This window comes from Lissotriton helveticus, chromosome 1_2, assembly GCF_964261635.1.
Source record: "Lissotriton helveticus chromosome 1_2, aLisHel1.1, whole genome shotgun sequence".
Lineage (NCBI taxonomy): Eukaryota > Metazoa > Chordata > Amphibia > Caudata > Salamandridae > Lissotriton > Lissotriton helveticus.
This window is the reverse complement of record NC_136058.1, coordinates 362,120,213-362,139,892: the sequence shown is the minus strand read 5'-3', so window position 1 is coordinate 362,139,892 and position 19,680 is coordinate 362,120,213. Positions and strand designations below refer to the sequence as shown.

General features: G+C 43.8%; 1 protein-coding gene across 3 annotated transcripts in view; it reads left to right on the top strand.

Moving 5' to 3' along the window:
• The window catches only part of LOC144805598 (membrane-spanning 4-domains subfamily A member 4A-like), a 149,804-nt gene that overhangs the window by 51,167 nt on the left and 78,957 nt on the right, over positions 1-19,680 (top strand). For 2 of the 3 annotated variants that reach the window (XM_078672125.1, XM_078672138.1), the window contains exon 3: positions 1,234-1,347. The exons of the other annotated variant lie outside the window; for it this stretch is intronic. In XM_078672125.1, coding sequence (XP_078528251.1) covers positions 1,234-1,347 — 114 coding nt within the window. The remainder of the gene's footprint in view (positions 1-1,233; positions 1,348-19,680) is intronic. 3 annotated transcript variants of the gene reach the window in all.

Genomic DNA, 19,680 nt, shown 5'->3' with positions numbered 1-19,680 from the left:
CCTGGAAAAACAACTGGACTGCACTTAACAGAGATTACGCTGATGGGAATACACCTGCGATATGGTCAAAACTAGTCCCAGAGCTGACCTACTTATTGTTAGGTACAAAACCAGATCATCAGCCAGAATCCAAAGAAAGGATGTGCTTCCAACCCAAACCACTTGCTTTCCTCAGCCATTAGGCTGAAAGGTCTCACAAACGCTGTTATGCACAAATGCTGAGGTTTTCCTCTGTATAGCATACTCAAGTATGCATAGCCATGTATTGCATTAGTTTGAGGTTCTTTTAATTCCACTGAGTCAACTAATGGTTGCATGAGTACAGTTACTAAACCACTGGAAGATCTGCTGAAATTAATATCATTGTACACAGGGTGCACATTTTGCCACTGGTTGCATTACAGAATTGGTTGATTGAAATATGTTTCTGAGGCTGATTTATATGTTGGCGGTAAGGTTACTCCATCATAAGGACGACCGAGTAGCCTTCATAATGGTCGCACATAATTGCATAATAATGTTGATGTAACTACAGCGGAGAACACTCCGTCTCTGCCATGTTGCACACCATCAATAGCAGCTTGACCTAGTACTGGGTGTCAGAGAATAGGCTGTATATCTGCCCGTCAAATGAGATAGACTGACGTGTAGCTTACTGCCCATCACTGACAGACAAACCCTTGTAGTAAAGAGCAGTAAAAGGGCAGTAAAAACTTGAAAAAAAAAACCTCACCAAAGGAGAAAACTCCCATGGCGAGGAGGCGTGTTTTTTAAAATCTCCTCCCAAAAAATTCCACTAGGGAGTTTTGTTTTTGAAAATAATAAAAGCATTGCCGTACTGCTCCATAATGTTTACCTTAGCCTTGAGTCAAAGTTACCTCTCAGACTCTGAGGTAAATGTTAGAAATGTCCCTCAAGCCAATGGACATTTCAAAATTTGTAAGTAGAAACTCCGCTAGGACGACAGAGCAAAATACTCCCTCAATCTTGCTGGGGAAGGCCTTACTGCCAAAATATAAATTAGGCACTCGGTCAGGTTGTTGTCTGCATATAAGGCTTGTGTACCTTCTGGAATGCTGAGCTGGGGCCATTGAACAGTGGTTGGTGTGGTGCTGCAGTATTACAAGAGTATGTTCATGAAGGTTACACTCTCCATTTATAGGATTATGTTTCTGACTCTGAGTATGTTTCAGATCCCACTGCCTCTAACTTTCTCACTCTCTCCTGCCACAGGCCATCCAAATCATGATTGGGATCATCAGCTTCTTCTTTGGTGCCACCATCTGCTCACCAACATTACAGAGTTTCTCAGGCTTCACCGGAGCACCCTTCTGGGGTGGCTTTTGCGTAAGTATGTGTGCCTCGAAATCCACTATTCCACCCCTCAAAAGTAAAGGTGTCATCTTCATTCAAACATTTCTTTGGTTCTCATAAACCTCATTACACTGTTTATTTTGGACAGTGGCTCCTGGTATCCCATCCTCACAGAATGCAATATGTTAGGAAGCTGAGTTCAGTGTCATTAAAAAAAGAATATAATGAAATTCTAGATTGTAATTTAAGATACCCCTCAGGGTAGAATGTAAAACTTCTTGGCTATTGTGAAGGAAAGTTATGATTTTATTAAGGGCATAGAGGCAAACATTATGCTTTTAATATTTCTTTACTCATACAAACGGCAATACACTCTTCAACTACAGGACCACTTTAAAGTATTGTTGAAAACTACAGGCCAAGTGGTTTAAATTAAACCAATCACAATTAGAACTACCCATACTGCACCATCTCCAAATACCAACATCCTCTTACTGTGTGCTAAGGCAGGTGATGATCCAATTGCTAGTTTTGAAAGTTCCATTTCTCCCAAGCTCTTCCCTGATTCTGTTGCAGAAAATTCAACAGTCGTTTCTAGACCCAACCAGCATATAGCAGTTACAATGTTATCATCATTGGTTACCAAGCCTTCAACCGCACAGAAAACGAATAATAATATAAACACACACAATATAAAACTCGTATTTAGACATTATTCTAAGCATACATACCAATCAAAATGAAATGTCAGCATAAGCATTGTCAGGTCCTTTATATGAATCCCACTGGAGACAAACAATTCATGTTGCCATAAATAGGGGCAGGGTAATCTTTTCCGTTATGTATTTAATATAATCAATTTCCTTTACAATAGCTAGAAAATCATACAATTTCTGACAGTACTGGAGGCTAGTAAAATGTTCCTTTAAAGGTTACTTAACAGCATTGTTGCAAAACCTAAAACAGACCCCCCTTTCAGACCATGCACAGTGTGGCAGGCACCAAGGGGTGCCCGCCTCATGGGGCAAGATTATCCCCAGCCACCCCTTTCTTCAATGGGAGCCTGTGTATTCGGGCGGTATACAGGCTTCCTTTGAAGTCAATGGGAGTCCAACCTAATTGTATCCAGAAGCATCATAATCGGTCGGTCAGACTCCCCAGATCCAATTCCATCGGAAACCATTCCGAGACCAATTCGGTCGAAATGCTTTCCGACAGGCATCGTAATCGATCCCTTAGTCTGCAGTCTGATGGTGTTCTGGCTGCAGGTGTGCCGATAACACTAGTGATGGTGAGCATGTCTGCATGATAAACAGGGGTGCTGGTCATGATGGCATAGTAAATGATGCAGTTGGTGGCTGTTTTGAAGAGGGTGCAGACAGGCAAAGGGTGCCAACAGTGTTTATCAGGATGGGGCTGAACATGCTCCTGTATGTAGAATACCCTTGAGGGTTGCCACTCTGGAGTCTGAGAAGCCACAGAGCAGGGCTTAACCACTATCAAGAGGTGAGATTATGAGGATGTGTGCAGCAGATCTGAAGTCGCCTTCTGGAAATTTCACTTAGCATTCAAGGGAAAGCTGGTACCAGGCCGTCATCGTTTTTTGGCAGCGTGTTCCTTAAAGGCAAGGTTAGTGTCCAGAATAAATTCAAGTTACTTAACCCCATCGCCGCGGAGCTAATTCCCCCGTGGCGAGGGGGGCCACGCACGGCGCCGCGATGCTGATGACGAGCTTGGCTTGTCATGCAGCAGGATGGCGCTGTGCTGATGACGAGCTGAGCTCGTCATGGCCCCGCCCGCTCAATGGAACGCCCAGCACAGCGGGGTAATTATCCCCGCGTGGGCATTCCGCGGAGGCCATGACGAGCTCAGCTCATCATCAGCACAGCGCCACCGTGCTGCATGACGAGTTGAGCTCGTCATCAGCATGGAAAAGGTTAACATTTGATAAAAGTTGGAGTTCGATGATCTCAAGTTCATTTTAATTGAGACAGAATTGCACTGTTTCTTGTGTATTGTGCTTGGTAAGTAACAAAGATTCTGTCATGATTGGGTTGAACTTCATTTAGGCACTGAATATCCAGGTTTGGTTTATTTGCATCAGATTTTGAGATGGTGGATGCCTGAAGCAGAGAAGACGTTCAAATAGAGTTGTGTATCATCAGTATATTGATGAATCTTGATGCTGTGATATTTGACAAATGCAAAAAAAAAAACAATTGATGGATGGAATGCTGAACAATGTGAAACATTCACCCCCAGAAAGAGATATTTGGTCCTAAATCCCTAATTTATTTGCTCACCATGCAATTTCAGTTTGGACACAGCCATATTCAAATCAGTCTTGACCCTTCTCCCCATGTGAACAGTTTAGCCCGAACTGCCAGACCAGGTCTTCCCTGGCCAGAATCAAGCATTCTCTGACCGGTTTTGGGGTCTCACCCCTCATTAGCCTGGATAGCTTGACTCCAGTGTAACTAGAGCACCAAGTGGCTCCATGTAGACGTTGAAGATGACAGGTATTGTACCAGGTAGAGTGAAAAAGATAAATGCTGGCCTTATGTGTGAACCATCTAATCCATATGGCTAGAGTGGGAAATGAAAACCCTGCAAAACGCTTCTGAAAGGATATCCACAATTACTTCTCCCTCTTTGGTCCTGAGGTGCTCCAAATCAATAAATCAACCAGTCAGGGTTTGTATCGTGTGGCTAATCACCTCCTAGGTTATCCTGGCGTTGAACAGCCAGGTCTTGAGTTTTTTTAATTCCAGCAGAGTGGATGAGGGCCATAGACAAAATGGGAGGCTGTTCCAGGACTTCACAGCCAGGTAGGAGAAGGAACATCCTCCATTGTTGCTGCTGGGGATCAGATACAGGGAGGGAAGCAGAGTGAGGTGAAGCGCCGGTGTATGGAGGGAGGGTGGAAGTACAGAGTGTGGTTGATGTATGCTAGTCCCTGGTTGTGAAGGGCTTTAAAAGTGTGGACCAACATTTTGTACTGGCATCTCCTCTGAATGAGGAGCCAGTGGAGTTTCTTGAGGTGGAGGTGATGTGGGTCCATTTAGGGAGGTCTTTGAAGAGTTTGGCCGCTGGGTTCTGAATTGATTGCTGTCTCTTGAGGAGGAGGTGCCAGGTAAGTCCTATGTAGAGTCTCCTTGTAATCTCTCAAAATCTTGACCACACTTAATTTGTGTTTGTCTGGAAAGGCCAGATAGAAAACTACTTGTGTGTTGGAGTTTGTCCTGCTGAACACCTTGAGCATTTGCCCCTCTGGAAAGGAGGCATATTTTGGAAATCAAATGTTTGCATATCAGACACTCTCCTACATGAGATGATGCAAAGTAACATGGTAAGATCGGCAAACAGCTGAGTCCGAGATAGCCATCATTAGAAGCCCAAAGAGAAAAGATGTTTAAACATTTTTTCATGACTCACAGCTGTGAATACCTGCACACCCAATGGTTAATGATTCTGATTCCCATACACACTTGCAGGCCAACTGGTGCTGCCCAATTGATTTGTCTGCCACCAATACGTGACCTGCTGAAATTGCCGAACAGAATGATTTTATTGTTCAATACACTTTGCCTGATCCAGAATGTCTAAATATGAAATTCATGACTAAGTCATGCTCTGCCCACATGGTATCAATGTCTGTTTCCTTAAGACAACTAAGCCAGCTGGCTCAAGGTGATCAGTAATGCTTTTGCAAACTTGCCAACCAGCATTGCTGAATGAAAAAGGCAGCTTTGTCTAACATTACTGGCATACAGATCCCAAAATACTCCATGTCATCATAGACAATAGAGTACCCTGAATCATTAGATATCGCACCCCTGATTGACAAAAGAACAAATCTGGAGAAAAAAAAATCATTGAGTCACGAGATTGCAGGAGGATTCTTAAAAGGACAAAGAACCAGGCCTGTGTCCTCTAGGTCAGTGATTCTTAACTGTTTGATTTCTGCCACCACCGCTGAATTACTACTGGGAGCAGGGGACCCCAGCCTAAGCAATCTCTAAAATGTGGAACCTCTAAAGCATAAACAAAAATACAAAAACTACTATAAATTGAACAGATACCAAAAAAACGAAATATTTTATTTAATTCACAAAAAATATGAAACTCAACATTTTATTTTCAGGGACATTTTTCAAAATGTGGTTTTATTTCTAAAAGAGTTTAGCATGAAACTTTGTATTTTTTGTGCCTAGTGCGTGCTGTAATTTTGTTCATGCTTATCAGCGCTTCAATTGAGGCTATAAGCTGTCCATGCTAGATTCTGTTTTCTGTTACTGCTCCCACAAATCAAACATACCAACTTAATGTTTAAACTCCAATTTAAAAATCTTTTATTATTTAATTTTGTAGGCAGGTGCAGAATGCCTAAGAAGCCGTTTAGGACCCCCATGGGCCCACTGACCACAGGATAATAAGCACTGCTAAAGAATAGCCTACATATGGTGCCCTCTAGTCTTAGCCACAACTGTCAGTATCCGATGTATGATGTATTCACGCATGCTTTTATGGCACATGTCCTTACAAAGCGGGCAATACAACAAACGCATATTTACCATGCATTCCATTACAATGCAAATTATTACAATGACTTGCCTTACGGAAGCACTAGACTTTGGAATAGTATGTATTACTATTCCAACTCCAGTCTGTGCAACAGTAGGGAAGGTGTTGGATTTAAAATCCAACAATGCATTCCCTAAAACAAATCGTTGTAACAACTCGCGTTGTAATGGAACACGTGGTAATGATGCGTTCGTTGTAGTGCCTGCGTTGTAATGGCACTGCGTAGTTCTGTCTGCGTTGTAAATGCTGTTTCCTGTCTGTATCTCTAGGAATACGGATAATGCCTAGTTTGGACTCTGCTTCAGTTCTTTAGGAAGGCATCCACCTCTGCTGCCTCAGATTCGCCCCCAGCTGAAAAAGAGGGGAACCTGGGCATTCAGCTTGGATTTAAAGAAATTCGTCATTGAAAGGCCTTATCATTTTACTAGACTCTGGAATTCCAAGGGATGTTATTTCTATGTACTGCCATCCGCTACTGTTTTTTTCTCTTTGATCAATACCTCCATCCGTGTACCTCTCGGTATTATCGAATTGTACGGTGCTCCAGCTCGTTTGGACACAGTTTTTCAGCACACCAGTGCAGGCAATCCCTCCGTGCAGTTGGCATCTCCTCAGGCATGTAACCTAATGTCCTGATGATGATCCTCTATTTATGTATGGATCGAAACGTCGTCGACTCTCCGACACCCTAACACAACTCTGATTATTATTTCAATGTGCAATGGTGTCCCTGTGCATTGTGCTTTCAAATTTTTGAAAATGTAAGCACCAAGTTCTGCCTCAGCCATTCTTTTTGTCTCTTACATGACGCAAGACTTCGTTCCCACTTTATTGTTTGTTCTTAAATTTTGTTGCATTAACGAGAGTCCTGTCTGGCTGGACAGCATAATATAGATCTAAATGTATTTCTATATTCATTCCTTTGTGCATTATCCCTGTGAGGGACCACTGTGTTCACATCATCATAGGGTATAAGGACACTGCACACCAGCAATCATTTTGTAAGGATTATTAAATGTTCCCCTGCACTGTCTGCTGGCTAGAGGTGTCTCATAGCTTTAGAGACACATAAAATGACCTTTTCAATCTGTATATTATTAAAATATTATGTTTAGGCATGGGTTGGAATAGATACACTATTTCTGATTATATGCGCGCCCTCACTAAATTATATTGTCTATAGATGGAAATTGCTAATGCCACATATTATTATTATTATTTTTTGCACAAGAGATATCACATGTAGTACTGAAAGGCAGAAGGTCGGTAGTGACACACACCACATGAATCCTCCTGTGCTTCAACTTGTGTAACTAGCTGGCAACTGCCAGAGCTAAGAAAGAACTTTAAGATGGCCTCCAAGAAGGCTGTTCCTCCCAATAAAGTGGCCAGTGAGGAGGAGAAGAAGAAGGAAATTGCCACCACTGGTGTTCTGCTCTCCCCCTTTTTCAGATAATGTGGTGCACCTGCTGCACCCTCTTCTGGGCATCAAAAGGATGGTAGCAGTACTCTTGCATCATCAACCTCACCACCCTAAAGTAACGCTTATCCCAAGCCCGTGTCTCTCAGCAATGCAGCCACTGCAGTTATGGCGATGAGCAGTGAGCACAAACTGGATTTGTTTCAGCTGCAAAAATACACAATTGCTGCAGGAAAGTGGATAACATGAGTCACAGCCAGCAACAGTTCTTCCTGAAGTTGGAGCAGAACGGAGATTGAGAAAGATGTGATCTTCAAACACTGGCTTCATGATCTCCAGCAAGAAAAAGTACTCCATCATCTTCTCCAAGTTCCTTTTCTGATGATCTGTACATTGATTCGACCCCGGCCAAGTCTGAGACCCGGCCAAGGGGAAAGGAAAAGTCCTGGAAGCCTTAGAATTATGGTAAGTGGCGGTGATGGTGACAGGCCAGTGACTGTTAGTATAGAAGAAGGCTCAGAGGGCAATGTGATGACCCCTCATATGTAAACTGCTCAAAGGGATGTGGTTCTATCACCACTGCCACCCACTTCCATATTGGTAAGATCCCTTTCAAGACTGGAATTCACCACTACCATAATCGTAGTATGCCCTATAACGAGGCTAATGACAGTGCCACCTACCTCCGGTTATTCAGGCATTGGCAGTGGCACACTAAAAAAAAGAATCTTCCCAAGTTTATGACTTCTTTATGATTAGCAAGCAGGAGAATAACATTCATTTGCCATACAAGTGTTCATCAAGGTGAGCCAAGTTGGTATTATGGTACTGGAGGCCAAACGTCCAATCTGAAAAAGCAAAATCAGGTGGGAGGGGCAGCTTAAAAAGAGGGCTGTTGGAGTTGGTGGTGGTAAGAGAGGGGAATCAGCTCAGTGCAAAGTAATAGAAGAAGAAAGTAGCCATGAGAAAGAAGAGGTTGACAGCATTACACAAAGCAGCCCTGTTCCCTATAGTATGCCAGCATCACCTGCATCAACAGCCTCCAAATGGTACAAGACTCAGATGCAGACACTTCTGCCACATAGATTGATTCCCCCAAGACACCCATTGAGGCTACCACCTCCTGATTCTCTCTGGAAGTTGCTTGGTGTCAGTGACACCACAAAAGAAAAAAATCCAACTACTATTCCAGGCACGCTTAGGCAGAAGGAGCTCTACAAACACATCCACCCAATGGGATGCATAAACAATGGGAAGCGGGGTGAAATGTTAGCACTCAACCTCCTCTTTTTTTCTCTTGTGAAAGGAGTAGAATTTCAAGGATTCGTGGTGGCCATCTGTCTGAAATGGAAGATACCCACCCGAACCTAGTTTGTCAGAGTTGCTGTTCTAGCGTTCCATTATGTTGTTTTGCAATAAGCAAGGGCGTAAAATTAGTTCCGCTCGCGGATTTTGCGGATTTTTGGCAATTTCGCGGTCCGCGAATCGCGCGAAATTGCCAAACAATCCGCAGTTCGCAAGTTGGCGAATTATTTTGCTTGGACGCGCTTCAAAAATACAATCTTGTGCGTGTGGCGTTGACTTACCGTGATTCTGAGTTCGGCGAGTTGTTTTCCTCCCGGTTTGCGTGCGCTGCGCCATTTTGGATCTGGCTGCATGATGGCGCAAGACTTTACGACCACGAGTACGTCATAGCGTCCCACAATCTTGCACTGCAAGACTTTGAGAACGCGAATATGTCACGCATCGCAAGAGTAAACAATAGTGAATACGTAGATGCGACGCGCAGCTGACATCCGGCGGGAGATTTGAACAGCTTGCTTTCCCGAAATTGCAAAAATTGCAATTCTGCACAAGAAATCTATCGCTGGCAGCATAAACCTTCTGAAACTGATGATTTGGATCATAATAACTCCTCAGATTGACATTTGGCTGCACTTTTTTGTGCAAGGAGTCCATTGTTGGGGGGGGGGGAGGAAATGCCCCACAGACTCTAACTACCTGTTCCTGTTCAGAATGCTCCTCCCAGTGCTTTATCCATGTACTGGTCACTATTCATTTGGATCTGGAACTGGAAGGATTACTCTTTGTGGCTGCTGCTGGATATTTGTATTTGAGGACTTTTTTTGGGATCACTTTTGGATTTGAGATTTTACAAGTAAGTTGGTGTTGTTTGTTTGGGGCATTGCAGTTGCTGCAACTACAATTTATAAACTTTTTCACAACTTTAAAACAAATATACTGTGGGTAGCCACAGTATCCAGTAGGCCCAGGGTTAGTCATGGGTGCATGATAAATTGTTTCTGCGTGGTCTCTTGAATTTAAACTTCATTAAGGGCATGGATGACATGTTATTGAGTAGCTCACTGTTATATGTGGAAGTTTTATTTTTATTTTGGGGTGCGTGTTAAAGCCACACTAGCCAGTAGGCCCAGGGGTAGTCAGTGGTGCATGGACCAAGACTTTCTGTGGGGTCTCTCGAATTTAAACATCATTGGATGGCATTGGATTGGGGGGATTTTTGTGTGTATTTCGATGTTTTGAGTGTTGTTGGGGCCTGGTCCAGGGCCAGAGCCTGGCCATGTGGGGGGGCCATTTTGAGGCCTGGTCCACGGCCTGGCCATGTAGGTGAGGGTCTAGGGGCCATTTTGAAGCCAGGCAGTGTGCTTTGTGCCATAGGCCTGCACCCAGTCTGCCTTGCTTTTATTCATTATGCCCAGGGGTAGTGCATGGACCAAGTCTTTCTGTGGGGTCTCTTGAATGTAAAAATCATTTAGGGCAAGGATGGCATTGGATTGGGGTGATTTACGATTTTTGTGTGTATTTAAATTTTTTGGGTGTTGTTGGGGCCTGGTCCAGGGCCTGGCTGTGTGGGTGGGGGCCATTTTGAGGCCTGGTCCAGGACCTGGCCATGTGGGTGGGGGTCTAGGGGCCATTTTGAAGCCAGGCAGTGTGCTTTGTGCCATAGGCCTGCACCCAGTCTGCCTTGCTTTCATTCATTTTGCCCAGGGGTACTCAGTGGTGCATAGACAAAGTCTTTATGTAGGGTCTCTTGAATGTAAACATTATTTAGGGCATGGATGGCATTGGATTGGGGTGATTTTTGTGTGTATTTTGATTTTTGGGGTGTTGTTTGGTCCTGGTCCAGGGCCTGGTCATATGGGTGGGGGCCATTTTGAGTTTTTACCTTGTCTTCATTTTGTTTCATGTAGGCAAAACTGAGAGAAAACTAAAAGTAAGGATCTCAGAACATAAAAGTACAATTAGAAACAAAAATGTGAAAAGTAGTCTAGGATGCACTGGACTGAAGAGAGACATATCATAGCACAAATGCAATGTTCACTACTTGAACAAGTCTTGATCTCTGAAGGTACGGATCGGACCCGATCCCTCCTCCAAAGAGAGAATTTTTGGATAAAGAAACTAGGGACCCAAGATCCCAGGGGGTTAAACGAACGCATAGATTTTGCATGTTTTCTGTAATATGTACTCTAATGGAATTTATCATCTGTATACTGTTGACCTGTGCAATGCCTAAACAATGTATAGTGGTTTGTATTTATGCATTTTGGTACATTAATGTGGCAATACACTGTTTTTTTCATAGATATTCATGCACCAATGCACTTTTCATTTTATTTAATTTAATCTTATCCGTGAGCACTTTCACATCCATTACCTTGTTTAGTTGACGGTCTTTTTGTACGCAAAGTTAAAGGTAGTTGATACTCGGCGCTTGAAATGTCTAATAGTGTAGACATGATTACTTGTGCACCAGCGCACGCTCGTATTGTGTGTCAATAAAGTTGTTGATCGATATGGCAACAAGTGCCTTTCCAAGATGGTGTCTATAACAGAGTCCTTCGTTAATGTTTACTCTAGTGTGTGAATTCAGACAGGTGTTTCATGGTGGTTCATCCTGGAATTCTGAGTAAACGTTCGACAATGATAGTTGATTATAAGGGAGTTTGTGATCCTCGATTCGATTCGAATTAGATTTTGTCTCCTCTGAGCATTTTTGTACATCATTGGTGAGAAGCGCCTTCCTAAGATGACGCTCACATTGAAGTCCTATGTTTGTGTCTATAAACCCACACTAGTATGGGTAGTGATTCGCACTGGCGTTCAGTAGCGGTTTCACCGAGGAGATGAGAACGTGTTCATTAAGGTTTCAATAGGTGAGGATTTTTATTGGGAGTTCTAGAACGGTGACCCGAGACAACTTGAGAGCCCTTTATTTATGCTATTTTGTTTGTCGACAGCATTCGAGATTTGAGGAGTTTTTCCGACCAAGCTAAGCATTTTACATGATCAGATCGTGATTCCCTGGTAAGAGTGTGTTTCAGATCAGTGGGTTTTGAACATGTACCAACAGTTGCGGCAATAGAATAACTGATGCGTAATTTTTCTAGGTACACATTGTCTTGCTCGAAGTTCGAACATGTAAGCAAGTTTTTACCTTGTCTTCATTTTGTTTCACGATGCACACGTGGGTGTGGTGACGGTAATTTTTATACACGTATTTAACTTGAATTAGGATGTTCATTGAACAATTCTTTTGAAATGTTGTACCAGAAAACTCTTTCCTTCGGTTGAAATAAGTTACTCATGACTATGTGTACATTGTTGTTATAGATAAATATTCTCCTGATGAAGGGCCAGGTTTGGCCCGAAAGGCAGTGAGCCAAAGAAGAAGCACAGAAGAAGCTGTTTAAAAATCTTTTCTATGTTCATACATTGTGAAAATTATTTCATTTGTTTTTTTGTTTAGAAGTGAATGATGTACGTTGACGAATTTTTTATGAAAAGTTCGACAAAAGATAGTATTTTGGTGTCAAATTAAAACAAAAAGAATATGTTTACTCAAAATTCAATACTTGTTTAAATGTGTTTATTTGGGTTGAATTATTGAAAGCTATTGTGCTTAGAGGTCGAGTCCTCTGGATTGGAGATAGGAAGGTTCACTTTAGAGGCACGGGAAAGACAACCGTGCTACCTCCGCAGCACGCTGTTTAAAAAATCCATACTTACAATTGAATACCATAAAACTAAATGAATCTCTTCAAAAGGAGTGCATCTCCGCAAAATTTCAAATTTTAGGTCTCTTGAATGTAAACATCATTTAGGGCATGGATGGCATTAGATTGGAGTGTTTTTTGTGTGTATTTCGATTTTTGGGGGTGTTGTTGGGGCCTTGTCCAGGGCCTGGCCATGCTGGTGGGGGCCATTTTGAGGCCTGGTCCAGGGCCTGGCCATGTGTGTGGGGGTCTAGGGGCCATTTTGAAGCTAGGCAGTGTGCTTTGTGCCATAGGCCTGCACCCAGTCTGCCTTGCTTTCATCCATTATGCCCAGGGGTAGTCAGCGGTGCATGGACCTAGGCCCAGATGTAGGTAAATCTAATTTACCGACTCATAAATACCGAATTTTACCGATTCGGTATTTATGAATTGGTAAATTAGAAGGCGGCAGATGTAGGTAATTCTTAATTTACAATTACCGAATCTGTAAGATTCGGTAATTATCGATTCTGTAATTACAGAATCGGTATTTGCCATTGATTCCTATGGGCCTGGAAGCCCATAGGATTCAATAGCAAATACCGATTCTGTAATTACAGAATCGGTAAAATTACCGAATTTACAAGGGGGACAGGGTGTCACTTTGACACCCTGTTGCACCCCTGTTTCAGGCTTGTGTGCCATGTGACACACAGACATGCCCTTAGGGTGTACATGCACAGATGTGCATGTACACTAGAATTCGTTATTTACCATGGAATAGTATTCCATGGTAAATAACGATTCGGTAAGGGCCTGTGGCACTGATTACAGTGCCACCTACATCTTGATTTACAGAATCGGTAAATTTACCGATTCGGTATTTTACCGAATCTGTAAATTTACCGAATCGGTAAATACACCAATTCTGTAAATAAAATGCCCCCTACATGCCAAATCCCAAATACCGGTCGGTAATTGGCGACCTTCATCTGGCCCCAAGTCTTTCTGTGGGGTCTCTTGAATGTAAACATCATTTAGGGCATGGATGGCATTGGATTGGCATGTTTGTTGTATGTATTTCGATTTTTGGGGGTGTTGGGGCCTGGTTCAGGGCCTGGCCATGTGGGTGGCGGGGGGGGGGGTCCTATTGAGTCCAGGCAGATTTTGCCATAGTCCGGCAAGCTTGTGGTGCCACTAGGCCTAGGGTTATGATGAATGGGTGCATGAAACAACTCTCTCTCTGTGGTCTCTCTTATTAATTTAAACATCCATTTTTGTTTAGGATTGGAATTTTTATTTTGGGTCTTTCTGTTTTTATGTGTGTTGGGCTAATAATAATAATAAATGCCTAGTTGCAATGGTATTAATTGAAGCACGACATATGCAACATTTATTTAACTGATGTTCCTCTGGCTTCTTTGCTTTTAGGTGCACAAAGACTGAGAACCAGGAATAATCCTCAACATCATCACTTGTTGTAGTGCCAGGAAGAAGTCCTGCTGCTGTGTGTGCACAACGTCACGTGACATCACGTGTGGCCACACACAACTCTGCAACTCGTGCAACTGCATTCTGCTGTTCTGACATCTGAAGAAGATGGGCCCAAAGAAAGGTAGCCGTAGCTCCTCTACCAAGAAAGTTGCCAGTGCCACTGCCAGTAAGAAGGAGCAGAAGAAGCAAGTGGCGCCACTTACCAAGTAGACTGGTTGCCTACTGCCACATTTTTTGGGAAAAAAAACTATGCCGGCAGGAGCAGGGTCCGCCGGGGAGCCAGCTGGGAGCAGCACCCCCGCTCATTGGTCTCAGTGCCACCACGCCAAGTTAAGCCCAAGTCCATGAGTGCCGCAGAGGCAGCCACTTTAATTACTCTTTCACCATCGACCAGTGATATTGGCGTTGACTCATCGCAAAGTAGCATCCAATCAACGCAGGGTGTAACTCATCTGACGAGTGTTCAACCACATCCGCAACGACAACCACAGGTGGCGCAAAAGAGGCGCAAGGAGAGGCACAAGTAGAGGCGCAAGGAGAGGCGCAAGTAGAGGCGCAAGTAGACATACAAGCAGAGGTGCAAGTAGAGGTGCAAGTAGAGGTGCATGGAGAGGTGCAAGGAGTGGCACAAGGAGAGCCACAACTGCCCACAATACTTGTTCCTCCAGAAGTAGCGGCACATCAGGAAATCGAGATTCATGCGGAGGTATCAGCCGAGCAAGCCACTCCTGATGATCCATTGTGTTCCAGATCCCCAGCAAGGAAAAGGAGGGCTAGTACATCTTCTTCAAGCCCCCTTCCTTCTGATGATCTAGATCTTGATTGGCACCCACCAACAATTCCGTCTGAGAGGGAGGCACCCCATGAGCCGACAAAGCTAGGTAAAGGAAGGTTCCCTAAGGCTTTCAGTTATGGGTGATGAAGAAGAAGTAGAAGTGGTGTCTTATGCTGCTGATGAAGAGTCTGACGATGACGAGCCACTCATGACAGTAATCACTCCAGCCCCAGCGGGCATGCAGCAGACAGACATTTCTACCCTATCACGAAATGCTGCGTGGGATGTGGGTAGCGTGGCACTGTTACCACCACCAACACAGGTAATTACTACACCAACACGACCTACAGCTTACATATTTTTTCTTCAGAAGGGCCGGCATGGACCTTCATCCAGCTCAACCTCCATTACCTCAGGTAGTGGTGCTGTAAGTGCGCAACAGAGTCAAATTACGCCGCGCCCATCCTCCATCTGGCATTGAAAGTAGCACCTCCACCACCACCACCAGAAATCTCAACTCCCTAGTTTGGGACTTCTTTAGTATTAGCAAAAGGCGGAAAACCTAGCTATTTGTTCAATTTGTAAAGAAGTAGTTAGTCGGGGTAAGCTTGGTACCAACTTTGGTTACGGAGGCCAGAGAGGTAATCTTCAAAAACACCACATCATCCAGTGGGAGGCGCACCTAAGTAATATCCGGAACGCCAAAAGTACAAATCCAAATGTAGCCTTTCTTATTGCATCTGATGATGATGAGCAGATCGTGCAGGGGGGAGCTGAAGATTCAGAAGCGAGCAACATTTTTTCTGGTACACACAGTAGCCCAGCCAGCAGCACTGCAGTGGTAGCACCCACACCCTCTACTCCGGCAACATCTAGGTGGCATAGTAAGAGTGTGGGAGAGACACCAATGCGAAAAAGTACATCATTGAGCCGAACTGGGTCGACGAAGTCAGGATCATCATCACATATGAAAAAAACGGTCCAGACCACCATTAAAAGCATGTTTTGGTCGGAGGCGCCATTTGAACGCAACCACCCAACTGTATAATGCAATGCTGGCTAAAATGTTAGCGCTGGACCTTCTACCCTTTTTCTTTTGTGGATAGGGTAGGTTTAAGAGAATTTGTAGCAACAGTATGCCCTAAATGGAAGGTTCCTAGCTGGTCCAGAGTTGCGATTCCAGCACTACATCAAGATGTGCTGGATGTGATTGGGGCAGCTTTGCAGAAGAGTGCTGGTCACAATATTCACCTGACAACAAACACATGGACCAGTTGCCAAGCGTTGTTTACATTTGCATCCCTGCACACTGGGTCTCCTTTGCGGGGGTTAGAAACAAGATAGCTGCAGGTGTTGACAGTGTCACAATTTTTCAAGCTACTCGGAAACATGCAACATTAGCCATGTTTGCCATTGAGAAATCTCACACTGCAGCAAACATTTTGGAGGAGTTTAACAGTAAGGTCTTTTGATGGCTGCATCCAAGAAGGTGCATGATTGGTTATGTTTCCACGGATAATGGCAGTAATATAGTTAAGGCCATGCATGATGGTGGCTATTTCAGAGTGCTGTGTTTGGCGCACAGCATTAACATTGTTGTTCAAGATTTCTTGAAAAAAGAAAACACAGTCAGCAAGTTACTGACCACCTGCGGAAGAATCTGTACACATTTCAGCCATTCTTTTAAGGCCCGGAAGCAGCTGAGGATCATTCAACATTCCCGTAGAGTGCCAGTCAGAGGACTCATCCAGGAGGTGGCAACACGTTGGAACTCAACCTTCTACATGCTAGAGCGTCTGTTTGAGCAGTACTTGGTAATCAATGAGTATGTCTTTCACGCACAGGGTCCTGCTACAAAAGACATGAGGCTAGAGGTGGAAGGATGGGACCTAGTTAAAAGTCTGACAGACATGCTAGGTCCTTTTGAGGTCTTCACGGATGAAGTCAGCAGGGAGGACTGTAGTTTGGGCAAAGCTATCCCATTGTTGCGCATGCTAGAGCACCAACTGACGGCAGTGTCTTCAACGTTCCGAGTTGATGCTGAAAAACAAGACGCATGTCAGTTGGCGGACAGCTTATTAAGCCACCTAAGTGAGAATGCAAAGCTTAAAGCAATACATGCAGAACAACATTTCATTTGTGCCACTATTCTGTATCCACGGTACAAAAAGGCACTGGCCAGCAATACATTATTTCCTTTTTATGAAGCAGATGTTTCCATGTACAAACATTGGCTAGCTCTGTCAGCCACTCGGTTCGAAAAAGAGTGGCAGGAAATTGAAGGAACCACCACAAGTACTACTGAAGCAGCAGGCCATCCGGCCTCAAGTTCCATTTCTGTGGCCGAAGACAGTCACTTTCCCTCAGAGCCGTTACCGACACCAGCAACCGTATCATCACCTGCACCAGGCCCAGCCATAATATTGTTGGAAGCGGATTGAATAAATCATCAGGGGTTTGCTCGTTCCAGTGTTGATGTAAAGGCATTGGCAACAGATGGTACGCAAAGCTCAGCACCCCTGGAGGACCTTGAGTGGATGTTGCAGGCCTATCTGGATGACCCAACAGAGGTCTTCTTTGATCAGAACCCATTGGTGAATTGGTATGGGAAAAGGCCTCAATGGCCACTGATCTCCAAGCTGGCTATAAATTATTTGGCTTGCCCACTCACAGGCGTGTCTTCTGAACGTGTTTTCAGTGCTGCTGGTGCCATTGTAACTTCAAAAAGGACCCCCCTCTCACCAACAAATGTGGAGAGGTTAAGATTGATCAAGATGAATCAGCACGTCATACCACCAGATTACAAAATACGTGAATCCATGCAGGAAGAAGAGGACACCGACTTAGGTGACGGAAGTTCTTTTCTGTTAGCTGACCTACTCCCGGTTCTATTCAGAGTTTGAGGACGAACTTTACTTTCCTGACACCTAGGCTTGAAATACTAACTTTTGTTTTCTCCGTCCTTATTTACTTTGATTTCTGTGTGTCTTTCTTTGTTGTCCAACAGTTATCACAACAAAACTTTAATCACAACAAATCCATCAGCATTCAGCAGCACTGTCTTTGTATTATTTCCATGTTGAAGGTGCCGCTGTCTGCATTCCTGAAGTTCACAAGTTCACAACTCAGTCATGCTCCTCTAGCATATCCTCCTCCTCCAGACTCCCCCTATCCATTTCCCTCAAGGCAGATGGCCGGATTACGCAGAATCAAGAAACTGTCGCTTCGTAGAAGAGTCCCATCAAAAGAAGTGACACTGGAATGACCGACTATGATGACTGTTACTTCTGAAATTGGCACGAGAGGCTGCCCTGTGGCCCTTCACTTAAGAATAAGATGTTGACAAAAAGTGGAACAGGTAATGAATGATGAGATGGCATGCAGTGAACAAGACTGGCTGTCTTGCTCTGATGAAAGCAATTGCTGTTTGTTTGTTGTGCATGAAATGAATCCTATATGTTCTGTAATTATTTAATCTTTTACACACTAAATGTAACTCAAGTCTACTCTGTTTACCTTGTTTAATACAAATTGTACTTCTACTGCAGGGGCCACTACGTTGCATTTTTTAATATGGGAAATGTCCTTGGACTTACTGTGTGTGTAGACTGTGACAGCATGAACAACATTGAGTTTGCCAACACCATGATGATGAATTGATGATGAGTCATGATGACCAAAGTTACATAATATATTTACAGTCACTCACTGGGATGGATGGATCATCATCGTCGATTTATGGAAGAACCATGGCCATTTCGTGAGAGGCAAACAGGTAAACAAGACAACAACAACCACAGCAGAACTACGTCTGTCCAGTAGTGGTATGGAGTGGTCGAGCCAGTGTAGTGTTATGCCAGAGTCAAGACAGCGGTTCATGTAAAATTGCGGCTATGTGGCTTGCTGTATAAAATTAGATCTGCTTTGTCTGTCTGTGTCAAAGAGGTGAGCTACATGGAGGTTGGTTCACTCAGTGGTGCCTGCCTTGACCGTCTGCATGGCCCTGGCCTGCTGTGTGCTAATTATTATCCTGGAAACAGAGACTCAAAGTAGGCACTTTAGAAATGATGCATGTATGTAATACTGTCGCCTCTGAAAATGAAAGTGTTGTTTTTACACTACACACCATACCTTACATTTTTTCTCTGCGGTGTTTTAATATCCCTTTCTGTTTTTCCATCGACAATTACAGGCCGGCACTTACCCTGTGCGATGGGAAACAGATTAACTCAGGCTTACCAAAGCAAACCGCAATTACGCATCCGCCAGGCAGGCAGTGGACAGTGTGGTCACCAAGATTGATCAACAGAGCGCCCGATGGAATGGAGGTGTACCCCAAATAAGAGGAATAGCTGGATGCACGCAACTTCCCAATTTGACCAGGACAACTACAACATACAGTTACAGTATCCGTATGAAAACTGACACTACAGTGGCATTAAGTCCTTGTACATATGCCCTGTATTGTTCAATGTCTTTTGGATTAATCATACTCAATGCTAATTCTCATTCATTTGGGATTCCACCTGAACATGTCTCTTTGTGATGCACCCCAGGGATAGCAATTCCTTGCTCATTTGGACTCTTGATACGAGTGTCCTCAAGCATCCACATAAGAAAGGTCACTCCTTACTCCAGCCTCACGCCCAAACTCAGCCCCTCCCCTTTTCCTCTTGCCCCTTCCCCCAAGGCTGGCTCCACACTGAGAAATGTTTAATGTGGCAAATGAGTACAGGAAGGCTCCTGAAAAACTGCGCCTGAACACAAGGCGGATCCAGTGACCCAGGCATGAGCCTACCAACAGACCTAACTGACAAACATGCCTGCACCTGATCACTAGGCATAACAGTGTACACAAAGAACACTGATCAAAGGCAAAAAGGCTACTTTAAACAGCAAAGAAGGTCCAAGTGCATTATTTCGGATGCCATATTTTTATACCATTCACTTGTTCATATTTTCATGTGTAATATAAAATTGCGAAGAATGTAATCTACATGAAAAACTGCACCTCACTGCAAACAGTATACTAACAGAATGATTAGTACTTCCTCAGTTGACATGACCAATGTGCCACACTCAGAATGTCAGTTAAT